Source organism: Sus scrofa, chromosome 1 (assembly GCF_000003025.6).
Source record: "Sus scrofa isolate TJ Tabasco breed Duroc chromosome 1, Sscrofa11.1, whole genome shotgun sequence".
Taxonomy (NCBI): domain Eukaryota; kingdom Metazoa; phylum Chordata; class Mammalia; order Artiodactyla; family Suidae; genus Sus; species Sus scrofa.
The window spans coordinates 263,848,268-263,874,164 of record NC_010443.5 but is presented as its reverse complement, the minus strand read 5'-3'; the positions used below and the strand labels follow the sequence as shown (position 1 = coordinate 263,874,164).

The 25,897-nt window shown below is 39.4% G+C and overlaps 1 protein-coding gene across 4 annotated transcripts in view; it reads right to left on the bottom strand.

Annotated features, from left to right (window-relative positions):
* Positions 1-16,664, bottom strand: part of RABGAP1 (RAB GTPase activating protein 1) — a 173,075-nt gene extending 156,411 nt beyond the window's left edge. The window contains exons 1-2 of one of the 4 annotated variants that reach the window (XM_021074563.1): positions 16,570-16,664; positions 892-1,091 (exon numbers count right to left, since the gene is read on the bottom strand). In XM_021074563.1, the coding sequence (XP_020930222.1) occupies positions 892-1,041 (150 nt within the window). In that variant the 5' untranslated portion in view covers positions 1,042-1,091; positions 16,570-16,664. Of the gene's footprint in view, positions 1-891; positions 1,092-8,777; positions 9,482-16,307; positions 16,513-16,569 lie in introns of those variants that run through there. The other 3 variants (XM_021074574.1, XM_021074570.1, XM_021074567.1) reach the window with 3 other exon arrangements.

Below are 25,897 nucleotides of genomic sequence, written 5' to 3'. Positions count from 1 at the left end.
GTGGAAAGCTCTCTCTTCAGATTTCTCCATGGACAAGTTCCTCCTGATTTCATTCAGATCTCTGCTAAAATGTCACTTCAAGACATTCTCTACAGCAGTATTTGCCATTCACTCTTTTTTCTTCAAAGCATCTAAATTTACTTAATATACTCATTTTCTCATTTGCCTAAGAGTCTGTTTCCCCCAAAACATTAAAAGCTCTAGGAGGGCAGAGGGGCTTGCCTGTCTTATTCACTACTGTATCTCCCTCCAGTATTTAGAACAGTACTTGGCACAAAGTTAATACTCAATAAACACTTGTTGAAAAAATATATATAAACAAGAATCAAAATATTTTTAAAGCCACTTACATTTTAAGTGACATTAACAGATAATGTTTTTAATTTATATCCATAAAGAGCAGAACAGTAACAGAGTATGGGGAAAGAAGTAACAGCCATCTATTTTACTGAGAAAATATAAACAAATAGAAGTAGTCAAAAGCCAGGAATTTTAAGTTCTGTTTTAATAATTCTAAAACCTATTCGTCTAAAAAGCATTGCTGACCTGCCACTGTCTTTACACTACATACACCAGGCCCAAAACAATCAATCACCTCTAACTCAATGGAAAATTGAAAACAATACTAAAATAACAAATATTTATGCCATGATCACTGGTTTTTACAGTTAGGGAATTAGAAGATTTAGAAACTAATCAAATTGAAAATCCTTAATCAGATATAAATGTGTCACACTTATTAATAATAAATAAAAGTCTTAGCATTAAAAAAAGAAAGGATATTATTTCTATGTCCTCACTTCCACTCCATACATTCTTAAGAAGGCCAAATTCTGCAGTGGGCTTATTAGGAAGGTTAAACAAAAGAAACTTAGGTTTATATAGTTTTACCTTGAGTCCCGTTTTCTCATCATCACTTCCATTATTTGTAGATGGTGTCTCATCTCCTTGCCTGGAAACCAAGACAAAATCTTCACTATTAAGAGTAGACACAGAGTCTGAGGAGACACTGATTTTTCCAACAGAAGCCTTGTCATCCATGACTCAAGAATGAAGCTCAACTCATGAATGATTAAATATTTTAAAAATGCCTGAAAAACAAAAACCATAAAGATACTCATATAGAATGTCTGCCAGATATTCAATTATGCTCTAATTTTTACAAAATACATATGGAAAAACTTAAAAAAAAAACCCTCCAAAATATTTTTCAAAGACTTTCACTACTTACAGTTTATGCTTCTGATTCCAGATAATAAGAAACTTGATGCAGTTCAGGGACAACATAGTTCAGATTTCAAAAACAAAAAACAAAAACATATTTCCTTGTGAATAACACTGCCTACCTACACTGATTTCTTTGGCCTATGTTTTAACTCTGTTCTTTTTAGAGAAAAATTATGGACTGCTGAACTTGTTTTCTATCCTTTAATTTGTAAAGCTGTACACGGAAATGAAATTCAAAGTCTTTAGGACAATAACTAAGATTTTTCTAACACTGCTGATGCTTATACTAAGGTTTTGTTTTGGTCTTTTCTGGGGCCACATCCACGGCATATGGAGGTTCCCAGGCTAGGGGTCTAATAGGAGCTGTAGCCACCAGCCTACGCCAGAGCCACAGCAACACGCAATCTGAGCCACGTCTGCAACCTACACTACAGCTCACGGCAATGCCAGATCCTTAACCTGCTAAGCAAGGCCAGGGATTGAACCCTCAACCTCATGGTTCCTAGTCTGATTCGTTAACCACTGTGCCACTATGGGAACTCCTTATACTAAGTTTTAAGGAACAAAATTTCATATCAACATTCAGGAAAAATAAATTCAAGGCAAGCATAAATTCTAGAGCAGGGAAATACCTTACACAGCAAGAAATCAGAAGTCTATTAAAAACTCAATATTCCCATCCCAGTTTCTTAGAACTAAATATGAACATTACTAATAAAAGTTTCATGCCAAAAATTTCCAGCAAGAAGTATAAAAATGTGTCACTTATGAAAAGCCATTCAATTATCTATTGACTCATGGAATAAAACTCAAATTCATCTACCACTTAAAAACCCGGTCCTGCATATTTCATGGCAATGTTCCCATTTCATTGTCAAAATAGCAACAGAACAATACAGCATTATACTCAGGGAGCTTAACCAATAAACAAAAGTTGCTCTAGCTGTATGCTCATCTTGTACCTCAAAAAGGTAAAGGTTCTGAGAATCACTGCTAAATATCACCAATTAAGAAGTCCTGATTTATACTTTGGATTTTCAATTGAATGTGTGTTTGTTTATTTCTTTCTTTTTTTTTGTCTTTTTGCCTTTTCTAAGGCCGCTCCCTCGGCATATGGAGGTTCCCAGGCTAGGGGTCTAATCAAAGCTGTAGCTGCCGGCCTACACCACAGCCACAACAACGCGGGATCCGAGCCGCATCTGCAACCTACATCACAGCTCACAGCAACGCCAGATCCTTAACCCCACTGAGCAAGGCCAGGGATCGAACCTGAGCACTCATGGTTCCTAGTTGAATTCGTTAACCACTGAGCCACAACAGGAACTCCTGTGTATTTTTTTCTTTTTTGCTGCACCCATGGCATGTGGAAGTTCCCAGGCCAGGGATCGAACCAGTGCCACAGCCGCAACCTGAGCCACAGCAGTGACAATGCCAGATCTTTAACCTTCTGAGCCACACGAGAAGTCCTAATTGAACATATATTTATTGACCTTTTGCAATAGGCCAAGCACTATTTTTCTTCAAAGGCTAACATCTAGATAAATACCTGGCAGCAAGAATTACACAAACCCTGAATATTATAGTTGGAAGAAAACTTAAAAATTATCTATATTATTAAACAGATAAGGAAATGACGACCCCAAGAGATCTAGGGTCATTTAACCAGGTATAACTAAAGCTTAAACCCTGGACTTCTTGCTGCTTTCTATGTACATTAATTTCCTTGCTTAAAGGCTCTACATTTTATAGAACTAAATCTAAATACACAGTGTGTAGTGTGTAGCATTCAAAGATGCTTCCAATGTACTATTGAAAAAAAAGTTTTAAATGTGGTTTTGCTTCATCCATGCAATGAATACTTACCAAGTATCTAATGTATAAAGAACAGAATACACTCAACAAGAGGAATTAGATTCTTGCTCAAAATTAGTTTATAGTTTAGTAGAGAACAGAAACAAACAGGTTAATAGGTGCTGGCTTAGGGTAAAGACAACTATGGAAACACGTTAGGAGAGTTAAGAAATGTATTAGAGGAGGCATTGTCTTTGCTGAGAATATATACTTTATGTAAGTACCGTGCTTACTGACTGTGCCATTGGAAGTCCAGAGGATACATATTTTAAAACCTTCAGGTATTTGTCCTCGTAGGATCCTCTTCCTAAAGTGGTTCCCTTGCTTCTGTACTCAGTCAACTCCAATTAATTGTTCACGGTCTAATCTCCTTTTCAAGTAGCTTGCCCATTTTCTCCGCAGAGCCAAATGCATTGCTTGCCTTGTTTCTGTTCCCAAATCATTTTACATTTTTTTTACAGTACCTGTTAGGTTGTGTTATAATTTGATGTTGAATGCTAATATGTCTATTTCACAGATTTGGAAATTGAGGCTTAGAGAGATGGTATAACTTGTTCAAGGTAATGGTTGTAATTTAACTGGTTAGAAGCAAAGCCAAACTTGAACCCACATACCTATGATTCCAGAAGCTAAGCTCTTTCCATTCGATTAGGACGCTTTTCCAATGCCACAAATGTGGGCTTTGTTCCCAAAACACTAAGTATCGTGTAAAAGAGTCTCTCTTTCAAAACTTGTACTTTAAGGTTTTCATGCTTAATTAGTCTTTTTCCATCTTTTAAAAAGTGACTAATAGTATGATAACAGAGGGCCTGGGAAAGTTCTCTAAAGCTATGATCTCAAAGACACTGACAACTTTCTACAATATTCTAGACTCAAAATAATGTACTTCGGAATTTACATTATAGAACTGAGAAGATCTGGCAGGCTCAAAGTTCAACCTATTTTCTTTGAGAGGGTGATAGGAAAGTACACTATATAAGATACTTTACTGTTTGCTTTGGCACCTGAAAGTAACAGAATCACCCAGTGGGAATGAGATTTCTCAAAACACTAAGCATTACAGGAAAAGTTATACAATAAGACTTTCCTTCTCTGGCCTCCATGAGCAGAAATGAAGAGAGAGTCCATGAGTTCTAAGGGCTCTGGGTAAGACCACCCCTTCTCTGGCCTCCACAATGAAGAGATGCCCCAAACTTGATGCACTCCTGGCAAAATCTAGAGTATTCACAACCTCTTTCCTGAGACCATAAGAATAATTTTGTTTTCAATCCCTACTTACATCAGTTACCAAAACAAGCCTCCTACTCTAACGGTCAATAAAGTATCAACCTCCTCCCCCAAACACTCTGCACCTCCACCCCTCTTCCTATCTTTCTGCATACCACCTATCACATTTTTTACACATTTCACAATTTAATCATTTGTTTTAAAAGTATTGTGTAAGCATGAGAGCAGGGATTTTTATCTGTTACACTGGTTGCTGTATCCTTAACAAGTGAAACAATGCCTTAGCACCTAGTAAGTACTCAACTATTTGCTAAAGAAATACAATAAATGACAAAGATGGGAAAGAGCAAAAGCCACCCAATGAAAAGTCAAGAGCATCTTTTATAGACTGACAGTAAGAACAGACATCATATTTGTGACAGTAAAGCACACACAGAGTTAAAAAACCCAAGTTAGTATACTGCTTCTACTACTGAATAGTAGCGCGAGCTTGGTCACACTAAGCCTCAGTTTCCATAAATGAAAATGGTGTACTATCTAGCTCACAGAAACATTATAAAAATCAAGGGACAGATACAAGTATATCCAGGAGCTGAAGCACTGTCAAGAGCCTTGATCATGGCCAGTTTTCCCTTTCCCTCTCTTCATTAACTGGAGAGTGAAACTAACCTCCAATTTTAAAAGAATTAACAAGTATTAACTGATTTTGGTAAATCAATTTAGGAAACACAGTATTAGTCCAAAAACACATAACTTTCCTTATTTCATATTCTAATTTATTTATACCTAAATATATGCAAAAGAATACTTTGTATCCTTGTGTAATACTTCACAGATTACTAAAATGTACTTTTTTTTTTGGTCTTTCTATGGCCGCTCCTGCGGCATATGGAGGTTCCCAGGCTAGGGGTCCAATTGGAGCTGCAGCCACCAACCGGCCTACGCCAGAGCCACAGCAACACCAGATCCAAGCCATATCTGCAATCTACACCACAGCTCACAGTAACGCCGGATCCCCAACCCACTCAGCAAGGCCAGGGACTGAACCTGCATCCTCATGGTTCCTAGTTGGATTTGTTAACCAGTGAACCACGACGGGAACTCCCAAAATGTACATATTCTTTACCTTTTTTTATCATCCTAAAAATTCTGTAAGATATACAAGAATGATGACTTTTTTCCCATTTTAAATAATATATGTACGAACACCCTAGTAATTGATAGGCACTCACAGTTTGTCTCCTTCTTTTATATAAGTGATGAGCCTAGACCCTTGTATGTCCAGTTACCAACAGGGCCAGGTTGGTGAGGGCCAGTTCAGGAGGTTTCATCCTACCTCTTTTAATAAGTCAAGACACTTAAAATAATAAGTAATTTTGTTTAATTATGCAACCTTCTACATAAAGCCCAAAACTTCAGTTATGTTATATTCTGTTCTATGCCATAAGTGACAGTTTTATGCTCAACTATACACTTCTGCAAAGATCATGGTAAATAAGGTACCTCAACCTTGCTGATTGAAGATTCGTTTTCATTCTCAATCTCCTCTTAAAACTACAGACCCAGCTCATGGAGAGTGAAATGGAAAAGAACTAGTCATGAGGAAGCCTCTATTGATAGTCCTTCAAAAGCAGTCAGCTCCTGTATAATCAGTGTTTACTTTTTAAAAACTTTATAACTTCTTTTTGGGGAACAGAGTACCATCAGATATTTGTATTGTTTCTAACATTCAGAGCAGTAACATAAACAATAAACCTGCAGTGGCATGGATTTGCAATCAGTAGAGGCAAATATCACCTCCCAATAAGCAACCTACTCAACTAGATAAAAGAGGTGGTATTTGTAATTGAACTCGACGTGCCTGAGACAAAATGTGCTAGTTCCCAGCCATTAGACCAGCACTCTAATTCATTTTTCTATTTCCTTGGTTTTCCTAAAACTATTTCTTCCTGAAGGAGTAGTATTAACTACTCCACTTCAATGGGACTCCCCATTCTCACTGAGCAGTCTCTCTCAAAATCAGGCTCCCCTAATGCTCACCAATCCTCACTGAACCTCCTCTTTTAAAACTGAATTCACACCTTGTCTGTGTGATCCTGGGTACTCTATTTAACACTCTCTGAGAATCTGTTCTGAAAGGGGGAAAACATGTAAACAAATAAAAATGAACAAAACAAAGAGTTCCCTGGGGTCTAGTGGTTAGGATTTGGCACAACCCTTGTGGCGCAGGTTCAACCCCTGTGGCCCAGGTTCAACTGCTGGTGTGGGAACTGAGATCCCACTTCAAGCCACTCTATGCTGTGACCAAAACAAAACAAAAACCACGCCCCCCCCCACCAAAAAAAACCAACAGAACAAAATTTAAAAACCCAAACAATTCTTTTCCGTTTACTTTTTCCAGCTGATACAAATGAAAATGCTGTTCAACTCCTTATTGTGAAACTCTTATCTTTCTGCTTCCATTTGTCTACCTCTGGCTACTTTTTCTCAGCTGTCTTTTAGGTTCTCTTTCCTCTGCCCACTCTTTAATTCATCCTTTCCTTTTTCTTTCTCTACACTTTTCCCTAGCTATCTTAATACCTCATGTGGTAACTTTTTTTTTGTATCCTGATGATACTGTAGCCCTTGCTTTCCTCCCTAATTTCATATGGGCATTTGTGGGTTTTGCTTTTGTTTCCCTATTTAGTATTGACTGTTTGATATGTCTCAGGCACTAGGTATTATGGTGAGGAAAGTACACTTTACCCTTGACAGGTTTAGAGTAGCAGAGAAAATGGACAAGTAAACAACCACAATACTGCATAGTGTTTGGTATAACAGAGGTATGCAAATGCTGTTATGAGAATACATAGGCAGAATCTGCATGTGTCCCAGGCCCATCTCAAAATCCACTCTACATGTCCAAAGCAGACCTACATCTTCAGTCATATTCTTCCTCCTAGAGTTTCCCTATTCTGGTTAATAATTGCTGATCCAAGAAGGAAATGTCAAAAATAATTCTTGACTCCTTGGGACACTAATGGATTTCAGTTCCAAAACATGCCCCCAATCTATTCCTTCTTTGTCATCCATGTCACTGATCTGGAAGTACGCCATTCTTTTCCAACTTAGCTACAACATTAAGTCTCCTTTTATAGGCTCTCTATAGTCATTATCAAAGCCTCAATGTTAACGTCCAAAATTCAAATCTGATCATATATCCCACCCCTTACTTTGACTGCTCCTGACTGAAAACGAATAAAATCCAAACTCCTTATACCATAAGTTCTTCAAAATCTGGAGACAAGTTATCATTCTAGTCTTATCTCCTTCTTTCTCCCCCATCAGGAATCTTGTGATACAATCAAATATTCTTTTTTTTGGGGGGGGGTCCTTTTAGGGCTGAACCTGCGGCATATGGAAGTTCCCAGGCTAGGGGTCGAATCAGAGCTATAGCTGCTGGCCTACACCACAGCCAAAGCAACAGCAGATCCGAGCCGCGTCTGCAACCTACACCACAGTGGGATTGTTAACCCACTGAGCAAAGCCAGGGCTCGAACCTGCGTCCTCATGGATACCAGTCAGATTCACTTCTGCTGAGCCACACTGAAACTCCCAATCAAATATTCAAAATTTCCCTTTCCCTTCTATAATATTCCTTATTTCCCTCTAGGGTTCCTAAAGGCTTTTGCTTGCTCTGTAATTTTATCACAGAATTACAACATTTATCACACAGTAAGATGTTATACCTCTTTTCTCCTACACTATATTGATCATCAAGTCCAGAAACCATTACTTTTATAAATCACCATGGTAAATACTGGTAATACAATGAGCACACACAGTCCCTTTTAACTAATTACATGTGGACAAGGACCTTCGGGTTTATTCCTATCGTCTTCATATCCTTACTTACTGGCAGGGCTCAATAAATGTGATTGGTTGAATACCCTTTCATCAGGGTTTAGGTTATAGGGTCTACCTCATGTGAGATGAACAAATGACAAATATATACTATGTGACAGGGAATGTGGATGTGAATGATGCCTGGAATGAAGACACTCAAAAAGAACTACTCTTGAGTATGCCTGACTGACTCTTCAAGTTCCCAACTGTCAAAACCAAAATTTATCTTGGATTCCCTCTGAACCAAAATACTCTTACCACGTCCCTCTCAATCCCCATCATTTTTGTTGCTTAACGAATAAACAAATGAGTACAGCTTTAGGGGATCTTAAGGAGAGTGCTTTAAATCATCTTGTCAAGTCTAGGAAAGAACAATACTTACTAGTTCCTAGGTAGCAATTACGTGCCCAACACAGTACTAAGAAGCTTTACATGCATTATTACTAATCTTTACACTAACTTTGCCAGATAGGTATTAACTACATATGATAGACAAAGTGAGGCTTAGAATGGCTCAGTAACTTGCTTAAGTTCACAGAGACAATTGTACACCTTGATCCAAACTCAGGTAGCTGAGTGCCTCTGACCTTTTCTGGAATGCATCTCCCCTCCTTGGTGTTCCTATCACCATCTCCTCCAATCTGTACTCCAAGTTGCTCCCAGCTGTACCCTCCTAAAACACAGACAAAATCACTCTCTGTTCAGAAAAAGACAAGTCAGGAGGTAGCAAGAGAGTCAAGTCTCAAAGTTGCTATAGCAAGCCAATTTCTGTGGGTCTGCAGCCCTTTAAACAAGTATAAAGAAGGTTTCTAAAATCATACTGTATTAATCTCAGCTTTTTTCTTTTTTCCTAGCTTTGCAGTTTCCCTGAATTGGTTTTCACTGACCTTTTCGCAGCCTATCCCAGGGAAGGGTGGGACAAATCTAACAAAACTTAGTGGAAAAATCATTCTGTCTTTATAAAAATAAATTCCTTTCCACCACTACTAATTGCTAAACAAAAGATGTGTCTTTGTTTAAGTCTCACTTTGGATTTGGGGCTGTTTCTTTGAATTATTTTAGTGAGGTAAGAGAACCATATTAATTTAAGCCTTCTGAATAATTTCATCTTAGCTTTACTTTAAACACCAAAAAGAAAGTAAAATTTAATCACCTTGGGCCAACAGCAACTAAAAGCAAGGAAAACCAGCTTATTTAAAAGTCATTTTTAGGCCAATTTTAACCTATAAATGCCTGTGACAATTTACTTATTTAAACTATGAAGTAACTCTCAGAGTTACCATCATGGCGCAGTGGTTAATGAATCCGACTAGGAACCATGAGGTTGCGGGTTCAGTCCCTGCCCTTGCTCAGTGGGTTAATGATCCAGCGTCACTGTGAGCTATGGTGTAGGTTGCAGACACAGCTCAGATCCCAAGTTGCTGTGGCTCTGGCTTAGGCCAGTGGCTACAGCTCCAATTAGACCCCTAGCCTGGGAACCTTCACATGCCGCAGGAGCGGCCCTAGAAAAGACAAAAATAAATAAATAATAAGTAAACTATGAAGTAACTCTCTTAGTTCAATTCCAGGTGAACTATGAAAGATACCTTAATTACAGGAAAATAATAATTTGTAAGACAAAAGCTTTTTAGTTTTTAAAAAGATTTTGAAACTTTTCATCTTTAAAAATTAAATTTTAATCTTTAAATATACATAAACTTTACTATTTTAGCCCTTTTGTTGCTGTTGTTGGCCTTGCCCTTGGCATGTGGAAGTTCTCAGGCCAGGACTCAAACCAAGCCACAGCAGTGATAACACTGAGTCAGTAACCACTAGGCTACCAGGGAACTCCCACTTTTAAGTGTACAGTTCTGTGGCGGTAGGTACATTCACGTTGTTGTGCAACCATCACTACTACCTATTTCCAGAACTTTTTCATCTTCCCCTACTGAAACTCTGTACCTATAAAATTCTAACTATTTCCCCAGGCAACCAACATTCTACTTTCTGTCTCTACGAATCTGACTACTTTGGTACCTCATGTAAGCAGTGGTATCATACGGTATTTGTCCTTTCATGGCTGGCTTATTTCACTTAGCATAATGTCTTTCAAGTTCATCTATGTTGTAGCATGTGTTAGAATTTCCTCTCTTTTTAAAGCCAATGCCATTCCATGGTATGTATATATCACATTTTGTTTATCCATGTAAGTTTTTAAAACCTAATTGTAGGGAGTTGTCTTCTGGCACAGTGGGCTAAGGATTTGGCATTGCCACCACAGTGGCTCAGATAGCTGCTGTGCCTCAGGTATGGCCAAAAAATAAAAAATCCCAAAACCCCTAATTTTAACTTTATAGGATCCTTAGAATAAAACTCATAAAATCGAAACAGAAAAGTGTCTAAATACAACAGCCAATGTTTTCAGAGTTATTTCTCACTTTCTCCTGACTTAATCAAGCTTTATTAAGACTTTTTTTTTTTTTTTTGGTCTTTTTGTCTTTTTTTTTTGTTGTTGTTGTTGCTATTTCTTGGGCCGCTCCCGCGGCATATGGAGGTTCCCAGGCTAGGGGTTGAATCGGAGCTGTAGCCACCGGCCTACGCCAGAGCCACAGCAACGCGGGATCCGAGCCGCGTCTGCAACTTACACCACAGCTCACGGCAACGCCAGATCGTTAACCCACTGAGCAAGGGCAGGGATCGAACCCGCAACCTCATGGTTCCTAGTCGGATGCGTTAACCACTGCACCACGACGGGAACTCCTATTAAGACTTTTTAAAGTTAACAGTCTGGAATTACATACATTAAGAAAAAAAAAAAAACCCAACTAGGACTTAACTTGGACAATACTGTAGTTTCAGTTTTCTCATACATAAATGAGAAGACCAAACACTTTCTACTCTTCTGTGAATTAGAGTATCCAGGAAAGGGAGTTGGGGGCAGGAATGCCAGGTGCTTCGCAATCCTAGTCCATGACATAAGCATAAGTCTTATTACAAATGAATAAGACTCAGAATCATTAAGCATCTTGCCTTCAGTCATATATTAAGTTCAAAACTCAGGAGAGCTATATCTTTTTGATTCCAACATTCACACTCTCCCATCTATATCTTTTTTTTTTTTTTTAAGGGCCACACCTGTGGCATTCGGAAGTTTCCAGGATAGGGATGGAACTGGAGCTGCAGCTGCCGGCCTACACCACACCCAGGGCAACATGGGATCCAAGCCACATCTGTGACCTACACCACAGCTTGCAGCATCACCAGATCCTTAACCCAATGAATGACATCTGGGCTGGAACCCACATCCTCACAGATACTAGCTGGATTCTTAACCTGCTGAGACACAACAGGAACTCCTCTCCCCTCTATATCTTGATAATTTTAACAAAAGAGACAAAAAGTGAGTAAGTGGTGATGAAATACACATAAAACAATTCATTTAACTGTGTTGATTATATGAGTGCAATACTGTTGACAACTGGAAAAAAAAAAAACAAAAACCATATTAAGTGGTTTCCCCATGTTCCTATGGCTATTTTAGGAAAGAGCACTTTAGTTTTTTCCAGAACTCTAGGTATGCTGGCTTTAAGCCACTTCAACACCATATCTCTGCAACTAAATATTTATTTGGATGCCATTGCCACAACAGAAACCCACCTCTGGGAACACAGGGAGTGTTAGCTTAATGTTAATGTACTACTCACTCACAAGGTCCGAATGTATTTCTAACTTCAGTAGTATACTTTTTGTTGGTTTTTTTTTTTTTTTTTTTTTTTTTTAATGGCTGCACCTGCAGCATATAGAAGTTCCTGGGCCAGGGACTGAATCCAAGCTGCAGTTGCAACCTATGTTGCAGTTGCAGTAACACCAGATCCTTTAACCCACTGTGCTGGGCCAGGGATTAAACCTGCACCTCTGAAGTGACTCAAGCCACTGCAGTCGGATTCCTAACCTACTGTGCCACTGTGGGAACTCTGAGTGGTATACTTTTTTTTTTTTTTGGTCTTTTTAGGGCCGCACCCACGGCATATGGAGGTTCCTAGACTACGGGTCCAATTGGAGCTGCAGCCACCCACCTTACACCACAGCAACGAGGGATCTCAGCTGCTTCTATGACCTACACCACACCTCATGGCAATGCCAGATCCTTGACCCACTGAGAAAGACCAGGGATTGAACCCACATCCTCATGGATGCTAGTTGGGTTCATCAACCTCTGAGCCACGACGGGAACCCCCCTGAGTAGTATACATTTTTAAGAAAAGTACCCTTGTGTTTTTTTCTAGAATGGATTTCTAAAGCATAAAATAATTTATACTAGTGTTTTATAAATACAAAAACATGAATATTTTAAAGCAATGCAGGATTTTATTTTCCTCATTTTAGGAAGTTAGTCAATACAGTTCCCTTCTCATCCACAGTGGAGAAAACGATCTATTCCACTTAGAATATCAACCTGTCTGTACTTACATCTGAAATGTGAATTTAATGCCAAGCAAATCATCTGAAAGATGACCAAAACCTGATATTAATGCAGTAAATATGGTTTCTCTTTTCCTTTTTTTTTTTTGGCGGCATGTAGAAGTTCCAGGACCAGGGATCAAATCTGTGCCATGGCAGCAACCTGAACCACTGCAGTGACAATGCTGGATCCTTAACCTGAAGTGCCACAAGGTAACTCCTCTTTCCTTTTTCTTTTCTTTTGTTTTGCTTTTTAGGGACACCCCTATGGTATACAGAAGTTCCAGGCTAGGGATTGAATCTGAGCTGCATCTGCGACCTACACCACAGCTCACAGCAACGCTGGATCCTAACAAGTCCACTTGGCAAGGTCAGGGATTGAACCCCTAACCTCAGTGGTTCGTAATCCACTGAACCACAACAGGAACTCTTTCCCATTTTTTATCTAAGATATTAACTTTTAAGGTTAGACAGAAATCAGATTTTTCTTTAATTCACAGAGAATTCAACAAGTAACTCAACAAAGATATAACCATTTCTTTTTTTCAGGTATAACAGAGGTCTATTCATAGGAAACTGTATACATCACAGCAAAAGAGATTTACATGACATGTTTCTACTCTCACCTTGCCAGAATCTGTTTATCAGCATACTTCAAGGGCATAAGAGAGTTTATTACCTCTACAGTAAAAGTATTAAAATCATTAACTCATGGCTTCTCCCAGAAGTATTACAGAAATGCCCAGCATTTAATCCAATTTAGCCTTGAATGCTATCTAACTACCCAAGATGATAATTAAAATATGTTCCCAAGGAAAGATTCTGTGTATCAACTGCTTTTCCTGACACAAGGACCACTCTCAGAAAATGGAAAACAAGATGATAAACACATGCTGTTGGTTATAATTACTAAAGTGGATAAATAAAAGAAAAATAAAAAAGTCAAATCTTTGTTAAGCTTTAAGAGTTAATAACATTTTGTTAAAGTTACCACAGAAACTAATTTGCTAATGTACCTTAAGAGATGTCACATTTTATTTTGGAGAAAAATGTATTGCCACAAAGATTAATGGATGCCATGAGTTGTGATTTATTACATAAAAGCTGATGCAATCTTAACCGGTAATATGTAACAACTATACATGCATTAACTCTTAGAAAAGTGCAAACCTCCAAATTTGGCAGCACAGTCATACAATTAAGAAGATATACATCTCATCTTTTAGAGCCAAAGTAATATATACTATTTAATGTCAAGCATGAACTTAAAAATAAGTTTAAGGCTTTATTTTTACTATTTTGTGATCCACAGCAAAAGAGACCTGGGAGGAAAGTCAGGCCTTACAAAACTCTATTAGTTCTGATGATTATCTCAAAGTACTATGGTTAATTTGACAAAAGGGAAACTAACAGGTTAAATTCTATAAACTAAAGTGTTCATGACTTGCAAAATGCCATATTTGGTCAGAGAGTCTTTGCACATGACAAGAAACAAGGCGGCTTAAGGGTCAACAAGAGTGGTTCTAAGTTTAAGGGTCTATCCAGCATTGTTTTGACTCACAAGTTTTCCAAAGAATAAGGATCTCAGGATCAACACAAAACTGGAGTTGCAGGGGCAGACCAGGTAATCATTTTATGCAAAAAAGAAACAGCTGTTAAAACTATGTTTTATTATGTACATCCACAGACAGCTAAGTCCTTAGCCTTGGATTTTCTCGCTTTAGAATCTAACTATGGAAAACCAACAAAACAATACAAAGCACCCAAATGTCACGCTAAACTCTGCTTGGGTTAATTTAGCACTGTGTTAACATTTGAGTTCTATCTCCAAAAAAGATTAATAAGAGTTTTATACTCATTTATTTCATATGCTTGAAAAGTGTAATATCTGATTATATGAAAAACTACAAAGACAATACTCAAGCTGTATTATGTTAGAACCTCAGCACATCAGTATCTATAAAGACAACAGTTACAACGATTTAAGCTAATTATTTTCTGAAGCCTGTACTCAAAGGTAACTTGTTAAAACAATCAAAGTGAAATTGTGAGACCTTCAAAATAGGCTTCATCTGAGCTAGGAAACACTTCAGCTGGCAACATGCTCAATAAAAGACAATGACTTCTTTAGAAGAACCTGGGCTGTAAAGTCTAGCTGGAAATATACTCATAGAAAATGACTTCTTAAAACAATCTGGGGTGTAAAGTTGAGATGTTTATAGGAAATCATGTCCCCTCATGTAGATAATGTACATAGTACACTTCTTTCAATAGGCAGTAGAAAAAATAGGAAACAGGTGCCTACACTTTTACACAGTCCCACTAAACTACCTTTTAATCCAGATTAAGCACCTGTAAAGTGCTAATACAACATTATGCCAAAAAATGCCGAAATGCATACAGTTGGCAGGTTACTTACCCAAACATACACCTTAATAACAATGACCTGACTTAACTGTAAACTGAGTTATAAAACTAAAATAAAAAGAAAGTGTACGACATAGCAATCGTTCGATTTTAATTACAAATTTGAGTTGATAATCTGTATTAAAACTATATGTGAATCTTAAATGTTACCAATAAATACAAGCCAATCATGGATTCAAATTTTATTTATGCAAATTGAGGTCTACAAAAGAAGATCATAACGAACACCCGATTCATTTTCAGTTTTTATAAATAAACTCGATTTAAAAGCTTTAAATACATATTAAAACACCACCCTATACACGCTAGAATTAAGACCAAGAGGTCCTTCATTAGGAAAAACAAAACGTATGTGCACTCCCTTGGCACTTAAGTTTTTCAACTTTTCAGACTTCAATTTTATGTGACCAACTCAGTTCAAGTTACTCTCCATTGCTTTTTTTCCTTCCTAAATAAACAAAGCAGCTGGAAACAGACACACACAACTTACTACTCCAGTCACATGTACGTGAATACAGGTGTTTATTGAATGAAAATATCAAGTGAATTGAGAAACCCTGCCCCCGACAGTTTTTCTTTCACTGACAGCAAACAACAAAAGTTCCCAAATTCAAGTTGGAACATGATTTTAAACTAACGGAGCACTTGTAGCGTGAGCACTAATAACATGATCACTTAACACGGTCGGCTAGGACAGTTGTTTTCAAGAAAAAGGAATCCTCGAGTAACCGTAAGTATGGTGATGTCTGTAAAAGCAGGTGCAGACAATAACAGCGTGAGAGCAAGAACACCAAAGTACTACCAGGCAATGGACAGCGAACTCCTGGAAATCTGTAGTTAATCACCCCCAGGCTCAACACTTAAAACCCGGAAAAGTGTTGGGAATCAAAACTCAGAAATGAGGTATTGTGGGCAGATACTTGAAGTATCTGGGGAGATGGGATACCAGGGACACTTCCATTGCAGGTGCAGAAAACAAGACAGCAAGGCCAACACGAGAAGGCAGACCGACATTAGAATAAAGCAAGTCTTTCAAATTAGGCGCAGCCCAGGAAGCTAGTCTGAGGCCGAAGCCAGCCCAAGTCACAGATACAGGCCCAGCGGGCAACGGGGAGAAACTGAGGCGGAGGGAGCAGCCGAATTCCCAAACAGGACCTGTCCCAAAACACGAAAGTCAACAGACAAACCGGCTTTGCTGGGGGGGCGAGAGGCATGGCCACAAGTGCAGGACGGGGAAGACAGACACCCACCCAGACAGGGGGAACCGGTTTGGGCAGGGGCTCCGGAGCGTTGTCGCTTGCGCATGCGTCCTCCCCCCTACACCAGGGCTCCCCCTCCCCCCAATCACGGCTGCTCTCAGAACCCGGTTCGTCGAGGAGCTGAGCGCAGTCTCGCCTGCCCTGCCCCTCGGGATGAGAACACAGCTTGGCTCCCCGCAAGGGCTGTCGGAGGACACCCCCGGGCTTAGGGGATGGGAGGGTGGGAGGAGGAGGAGGGGAAACGCGGCCCTACCCGACCCGCCGTCTCCTCCTCCGCCGCCCGCCGTTCGCCGTCCCGGAGGCTCCGCCGCCTGGGCCTCCCCAGCCGCCCTGCCCCCGCCCTCCCCGCCCCCTACTCACGTGAGAGCGGCTCCTTCCGCCCTCCGCCCCGCCTCCTGCTCTGTTTCATAGGTCTGCTGCAAAACCGTGTGGCCCAATTGGCCCAACAGCGGGCGGCGGGGGCGTACTTCCTTTCCTCGAAGCCCCACCTGGACTTTTAGCCCGCCTCTAGAGACTGCGCCTGCGCGGAGTTTGCACTCTACGAGCTGGACTCAGGTGGGAGGTGGACTCTGCCATGTTCTTGCGCTTGGACCGGCGGGGGTTCTTTCTACATCACCGATTGGAAGCAGGACTGGCAAGGGGAACAGGCTGGGTAGCGTCTGTTGCGTCTGAGAGGGTGTACAACCCCCAAACGACTGGTGCTGGGGCAAGGAATATCCTACTCACCTTTAACGTTTAAGTGCTGTTTCAAAGTGGCCCTTAATGATACTTAATTCACCTGGCCTTTATTGACCGCGCAAAAACGTGCCAAGGATTGTGATGGGTCCTTTTATAGATCGCTTGGGTTTATCACAAACATTACGAATGACGATTTTTGTCATTTTTAGAGTCCAGCTTAAGTAACAAAACTTGTGACTTTCAACTCGGGAGGGCTACTGGCTACGACAGCTGCTTGAGATATGAGACATAAAAAAAGAACAGAAATGAACAAGGTTGGAATTCCCGTGGCGGCTCAGCGGAAAGAATCTGCAATCTGAGTAGTATCCATTAGGATGCAGGTCAGTCCCTGGCCTCGCTCAGTGGGTTAAGGATTTAGCTTTTCGGTGAGCTGTGGTATAGGTTGCAGACAGGGCTTAGATCTGGTGTGGCTGTAGCTGTGGCTGTGGCAAAGGCTGGCAGCTGTAGCTCTCATTCGACCCCTAGCTTGGGAACCTTCAAATGCCACGGGTGAGGCCCTAAAAAGAAAAAAGGAAAAAAAAAAAAGGAACAAGGCTGTTTCAGGGTGGTACTCAAAGATGGGGCTGGGATTTTATTTAAAATCATTAAAGGAGTTCCTTGTGGCTCATGGGGGTTAGGAATCCTGCGTGGTCACTGCTGTGGCATGGGTTCAGCCCCTATCATGGGAACTTCCACATGCCCTGGGCTGCCAAAAAAACAAAACCATTCAAAAGAGATATACAGAGCAAGGGCAATAGAATGAAGTTTAAAGTGCCTGATAAGAATAAATTTACAACGTAGTTGGAAACAAAAGTAAGGAATAAAGGTGCTAATTAAGTCTTGACAATTTATGAAATTATTCCTCAGCCTCTCCTTCACTCTTCTTTCTTTATTCAAAGCATATGCTCTTTTCCTGGTAAATGAGTCATCTGCACCATTTTCCTGTGGCTATTGCATCCACATCAACCAGAAAAAAATCAAAAAGAGCTGTGCTCTGTTGCATCCTCTTTGTGACTTCTCTATTATAATTAGATTTGGCTGCATTCCCACAGGAAGAGTTTTCTTCCTTTTCTCCTTGTGTGTTACATAACAAAAAATACACACCCATTTTAAAGTATTTAAATAACAGATATAACATTAGGAAGAAAGTAAAATCCCCTGAAATCCTGACACTCTGAAAAAAACACTTTTAATGGTTTGGTGACCACACAGTTATGTATTTGTTGATTCATGTGTGTACCCCAAATATATATGTATATCGTAACATAAATTTTTAAAATAAAATTTTATTACAAAACCAGTGCAGTATGACCTGGAGAAAAATGGAAAATAGGGACAACCTAAAATTTAAAAATGTTAATAAAATATCACATTCCCACTACAAACGTTAATGCTTTCATATCCTTCTTTGAGTGTCTACATATTTGTTTTTCAAAATGAGACCACACGGTTTAACAATCTTCTTTATTCAGTTAACAATATCTACATTACCATTTCACTAAATTTTCCTCTGATACCTAAGTATAATCAAATTTTATGTTGAGAGAAATATATTTTTTTAAAGCTAGTTTTCCCAAATCACCATCCAATCCAGGTTCACACATCTGGCTCTGGTTCTGTTGTCTCTTAAGTGTTTTTTCTTTTTATCTTTTTCCTTTACTTTTTCTTTCTTTTTTTTTTTTTTTTTTTTTTTGCTTTTTAGGGCCAAACTTGCAGCTTATAGAGGTTCCCAAGCTTGGGGTTGAATCAGAGCTACAGCTGCTGGCCTACACCACAGCCACAGCAACACCATGTCCAAGCTGTGTCTGCAACCTACAACACAGCTCATGGCAATGCCAGATCCTTAACCCACTTAGTGAGGCCAGGGATCGAACCTGCATCCTCATGGATACCAGTTGGATTTGTTTCCACTGTGTCACACAGAAACTCATCTTAAGTATTTTTTCAATATATGACTTAAAAAAAATTTAAAGATACTGGCTTATTGAAGAAATCAGTCCAGCTAAGGTGAAAATTTCCCCCTTTGAATCTGAATGGTTGCTCCCTCAAGAAGTTATTGAGATTGTTCCTTTAGGCTTTATATTTCCTAGAAACTGGAATTTATATCTCAAATTCCATAGATTGATGTGGTAAGCTGGAGCCAGACTGGGAAGGTTCCTGAATATTAAAATAAGTAAAATGAAGTTCAGCCCATAGACACAGGTTCTAAGAAGAGTGTCAATATCAGATTTGGGTTTTTAAAAAAGTTCATTCTGGTAGGAGTAGAGAAGGCAAAACAAGGAGCAAATAGAACACTTTGGAGGCTGCCTAAGATCAGAAAGGCTTGAACTAGGGCAGAAGGGGGGGGGGGAAGGAACAGGTTTTGAAAGAAATATCTTCAAGTTTGTTGACTCTTCACCCTGATAAAGTCTGATTTTGAACCCCTCTAAGTGAATTTTTATCTACTTTTCAACTTTAGAATTTTCTTTTAGTTTCTTTTTATAATTACTATTTCTTTAATGATATTCTCATTTTTAATACATTATTTCCCAGACTTAATCTGTTTTGCTTTAGCTCAATGAACAACTTAAAGACAGTTATTTTAAACTTTGTCTAAATACCATATGATATCACTTATATGTGGAATAGAAAATATGACACAAATGAACTTATTTACAAAACAGAAGCAGACTCACAAGACATAGAAAGCAAACTTATAAGGTTACCAAAGTGGAAAGGGGTTGCTATTTTTTTGATTGTTGAAGGGTGTCTCTGTGTTGGGACTCAGTATCAACCTGAGGTGAAACCTTGAGGTCTTCCCAGATCTCTTCTGAGCCTGCATCTTTTTCCGGTGATACATGGTGGCTTTCTAATTTCTCTAAATGCTTGGTTTTGAATGTCCTAATCCTTAAACATCTGACTCCCAAATGGAGTAAAGGGGGAAACCTAAACAAACAAAACAGGTGTTATTCTTTTAAATCCCCTGGAAACCAGTTCAGTTGTTGGGGGCTGAAACAATGGCAGCCAGCCTCTGTGCCTGTACCTCAAGTCAAAATCATTCAACAATCAGAACACAGAACTCTAAAAGGGAAACCTCCTACATTGCTGGTGGAATGTAAGTTGGTGCTGCCACAATGGAAAATAGTATGGAGGTTCCTTAAAAAGCTAAAGATAGAGTCACCATGTGATCCAGCAATCGCACTTCTGAGCATATATTCGGAAAAGATGAAAATTCTAATTCAAAAAGATACATGAGGCTCAATGTTCATTGCAGCACTATTCACAATAGCCAAGACATGGAAGCAACCTAAGTGTCCATGACAGAGGAATGGATAAAGAAGATGTAGTACAACTGTTGGTGGGATTGTAAATTGGTGCAACCACTGTGGAAAGCAGTATGGAGATTCCTCAGAAAACTAAACATAGAACTACAATTTCATCCAGCAATCCCACTCCTGGGCATCTATCCAGAAAAAACCATGACTCCCCAAGACACATGTACTCCAATGTTCATTGCAGCACTATTTACAATAGCCAAGACATGGAAACAACCTAAATGTCCATCAACAGAGGAGTGGATCCAGAAGATGTAGCACATATACACGATGGAATATTACTCAGCCATTAAAAGGAATGAAATACCAGCATTTTTTGCAACCTAGAAACTATCATGCTAAGTGAAGTCAGCCATACAATGAGACACCAACATCAAATGCTTTCACTGACATGTGGAATCTGAAAAAAGGACAGACAGAACTTCTTTGCAGAACAGATGCTGACTCACAGACATTGAAAACCTTATGGTCTCCGGAGGAGACAGTTTGGGGGGTGGGGGGATGTGCCTGGGCTGTGGGATGGAAATCCTGTGAAATCAGATTGTTATGGTCATTATACAACTACAGATGTGATACATTCATTTGAGTAATTAAAAAAAATGGAAAAAAAATGTAGTACATATATGCAGTAAATACTACTCAGCCATAGGAAATAATGAAATAATGCCATTGGCAGCAACATGGATGGACCAAGAGATTACCATATGAAGTGAAGTAAGTCAGAGAAAGACAAGTATATGGTATCACATATGTGTGGAATCTTAAAAGATGATACAAAATAACTTATAAAATAAACAGACTGGAGTTCCTGACACGGCACAGGGGAAATGAATCCAACTAGAACCATGAGGATGTGGGTTCGACCCCTGGCCTCGATCAGTGGGTTAAGGATCCAGCATTGCCATGAGCTGTGGTGTAGGTCTCAGACGCCGCTCGGATCTGGTGTTGCTGTGTCTGTGGCATAGGCCAGCAGCTGTAGCTCGGATTAGACCCCTAGCCTGAGAACCTCCATATGCCTCGGGTGCAGCCCTAAAAAACAAAACAAAAAAATAGACTGAGACATAGAAGACAAACTTATGGTTACCAAAGGGGAAAGAGAGGGAGGGATAAATTAAGAGTCTGGGATTAACAGATACATTACTATATATAAAATAGATAAGCACTGAGGACCTACTCTGTAGCACAGGGAACCATGCTCAGTATCTTGTAATAACCTATAATAGAAAAGAATCTGAAAAAGAATACACACACACACATACACACACATCTAACACTGAACCACTTTTCTATACACCTGAAAGTAGCAAAACATTGAAAATCAACTATGCTTAAATTAAAAAAAAAAATCACAAAACTCTAATATTTGGAGAACAAGTTTTTTATTTCCCACCCTGACTCCATCAAGCCATACGAGGAACATGAACATGACTGCCTACCATAGGGTTGAGGGGTAAGAATGAGTAGGTGCTATCACACTAAAGAACTGACATTGACTGAAATTAGCCTCATTTTACCAATGAAATTTCCCCTGGAAGATGCAAGCATTCAAATAGACTTCAGAGTTCCAAAACAGTCCCCTCAGACTGTTTCTGCCAGTATAATTGTTGTCCAGGTTGAAAGATGGATTCCATGGTCTTCCTACTCCATCTGAGGAACAGGAAAAAAAAAAAAAAAAAATGAAGAAATGTGAACGATGAATAGAGCCTAAAGGATCTGCTGTAGGGCATTATCAAGAGAAACAACATACCACCGTAAGCATCCAAAGAGAAAAGAGAGAGAAAGGGAAGAAAGGATAATAATTTAACTGAAGAAAGCCAAAGAAAAGAATCTTGAAAATAACCAGAGAGAATAAGTCATCACATAAAAGGGGTCCTTAATAAGATTATCAGACCTCTCATCTTAAATCTGGGAGGTTGAAGGAAGCGGGTAGATATCATTCGAAGTGCTGGGGGCAAAAAATAAAAAAAAAAACTGTTGACAGAATTTTATATCTGGCAAAACTACCCTTCAAAAATGAGGGAGAGGAGTTCCCGTCGTGGCTCAGTGGTTAACGAATCCGACTAGGAACCATGAGGTTGTGGGTTCGATCCCTGGCCTTGCTCAGTGGGTTAAGGATCCTGAGTTGCTGCAGCTTTGGCGTAGGCCAGCAGCTACAGCTCTGATTAGACCCCTAGCCTGAGAACCTCCATATGCTGCGGGAGCGGCCCAAGAAATAGCAAAAAGACAAAAAAAAAGAACAAAAGTGAGGGAGAAATTATGACATTCTCTGATTTTAAAAAATCTGAGGGTTTTTTTTACCACTAAAGCTACCATTGAAGAAATGCTAAAGCAAAAAAGCAAGTTGAAAAGATGCTCAACAATATTTAAAGCCGTGTGAAGAAAAAGAGATCTCTGGTAAAAATAAATATATGGACAATTATAGACATATTATTATAATTACTATTTAATTCCACTTTTCATTTTCTACATGATTTCAAGAACAAATGCATAAGGCTATTAATCTCATGTATTGCACATATGAGGTATAAACATGTAATCTGTAGCATCAAGAACAGAAAGAAGGGACAGAGATGTAGAGATTTTTTTTTTTTTTTTTTTTTTTTTTTTTTGCTTTTTAGGGCCACACCCAAGGCATATGGAGGTCTCAGGCTAGGGGTTCAATCAGAGCTGCAGCTGCCGGGCTACACCACAGCCGCAGCAACACCAGATCCAAGCCGCATCTGCGACCTACACCACACCTCACGGCAACGCCAGATCCTTAAACCACTGAGCAAGGCCAGGGATCAAACCTGCAACCTCATGCTTCCTAGTCAGATATGTTTCCACTTTGCCATGAAGGGAACTCCAAGAGGAAATTTTTTTTTTTTTTTAATGCAACTGAAGTTGGTACTAATTTAATTAGATTGCTATGACTTCTGGCTGTTAAATGTATTTCCCATGGCAACCACAAAGGAAGTGTCTATAGAAGAAACATAAAAGGAAATAAAAGGAAAATCAAAACTTTTTAGTACAAAAGTTTTGTACAAATAAACAGAAAAAGGCAATAGTAGAAGAAATGAAGGACACAAAAGTGATGTGATAATGCCATTTACAGCAACATGGATGGAACTAGAGACTCTCATGCTGAGTGAAATAAGTCAGAAAGACAAAGACAAATACCATATGATATCACTTATAACTGGAATCTAATATACAGCACAAATGAACATTTCCACAGAAAAGAAAATCATGGACTTGGAGAATAGACTTATGGCTGCCCAGGGGGAGAGGGAGGGAGTGGGAGGGATCGGGAACTTGGGGTTATCGGATGCAAACTATTGCTCTTGGAATGGATTTACAATGAGAACCTACTGAGTAGAATTGAGAACTATGTCTAGATACTTACATTGCAACAGAACAAAGGGTGGGAAAAAAAAATGAAAACAAACAGCAAAAATGGAAGAAGTAAGTCACTCCTTATCAATAGTTACTTTAAATGTAAATGTTATAAATTCTCCAACAAAAGACAGAAATGGGGGGAGTTCCTGTTGTGGCTCCGTGGAAACAAATCTCTCTAATATCCATGAAGATGTGGATTTCAATCTCTGATCTTGCTCAGTGGGTTGGGGATTTGGTGTTGCTGTGGAACTGTGCTGTAGGTCACAGAAGCACCTCAGAGCCCATGCTGCTATGGCTGTAGCTTATGCCAGCAGTTGCAACTCTGATTTGACCCCAACCTGTGAACTTCCATATGCTTCCATATGCTATGTGTGTGGCCCTAAAAAGCAAACAAAACAAAAACAGAAATGGGCAGAATGGATTTAAAAAAACAAAAACAGGAGTTCCCGTCGTGGCGCAGTGGTTAACTAATCCGACTAGGAACCATGAGGTTGCGGGTTCGGTCCCTGCCCTTGCTCTGTGGGTTTACGATCCAGCGTTGCCGTGAGCTGTGGTGTAGGTTGCAGACGCGGCTCGGATCCCATGTTGCTGTGGCTCTGGCGTAGGCCGGTGGCTACAGCTCCAATTAGACCCCTAGCCTGGGAGCCTCCATATGCCATGGGAGCGGCCCAAGAAATAGCAACAACAACAAAAGACAAAAAAATAAAAAATAAAAAATAAAAAAACAAAAACATGATTCAACTATATGCAGTCTAGAAAGACAATTTTATTTTACTTTTTGTCATTTTAGGGCCACACCCATGGCATATGGAGGTTCCCAGGCTATGGGTTGAATCAGTGCTAAAGCTGTAGGCCTACGTCACAGCCACAGCAATGCCAGATTCAAGTCACGTCTGCAAACTACACTGCAGTTCATAGTAATGCTGGATTGTTACCCCACTAAGAGAAGCCTGGGATCAAACCTGCATCCTCATGCATACTGTCAGATTTGTTTCCATTGAGCCATGAAGGGAATTCCTAGAAAGTCTCACTTTAAAACCAAAGATATTAATAGATCAAAAGTGGAAAAAAAAAATTCCAAGCAAGTACTAACCAAAAAGGAGTTGGGGTAATTATACTAAGGTCACATAAAAAGACTTTTATAAGGTTTTAAGAGACAAAGAAGGCCAATATATATTAATAAAAGGTTCAATAAAGCAAGATTATATAAAAATTATAAATTTTTATATAACAGAGACTCAAAATATCTGAGGCAAAAATGACGAAATCTAAAGGGACGAATAAACAGTTCTAGGAGTTCCTGTCATGGCACAGTGGAAACTAATCAAACTAGGAACCATGAGGTGGCGGGTTCAGTCCCTGCCCTTGCTCAGTGGGTTAACGATCCGGCGTTGCCGTGAGCTGTGGTGTAGTTTGCAGACGCGGCTCGGATCCCGCGTTGCTGTGGTTCTGGCATAGGCTGGCAGCTACAGCTCCGATTCGACCCCTAGACTGGGAACCTCCATATGCCGCAGGAGCGGCCCTAGAAATGGCAAAAAGACAACAACAACAACAAGAAAAAAAAAAAAAAAAAAGGCATTTGACAGAATACCACGCGGTCTCATGATAAGACCTTTCAGAAAAGTGGTTATAGAGGGAAAATTCCTCAACATGATAAAAGTATTTGTGAAAAATCCACATCTAACATCAAACTAAATTAGTTCACCTATGCCTCCGTGAACAAGTCATGAACATGTCAAAGATGCCTCCTTTTAGTGCTGCTATAAAACACTGTAGTAGAAGTTATAGCCAGAATTATTAGACAAAAAAAGGCATTCCAATTAAAGGAAGAGGTAAAACTACATTCGCAGGTAACATAATCATATAAGTAGAAAATCCCAACGAATCCACAACGAAGCTTCTAGAGCCAAAAATCAAATTCAGAAGTGATGCTGAGTAGACAAAAATCAGTTGTGTTTCCACATACCAGCAAGAAAATGACAAGGAAGTTAAGACAGTAATTTGATTTACATTATTATCGAAAATGATTAAATATTCTGAAAACTAGAAAACACTCCTGAAAGAAATTGATGACCCAAGTACAAGGAAAAACATTTCATATTCATAGACGGGAAGACTTAAAATTAAGATGGCAATATTACCCAAAGTGATCTACGAATTCAACACAATCTG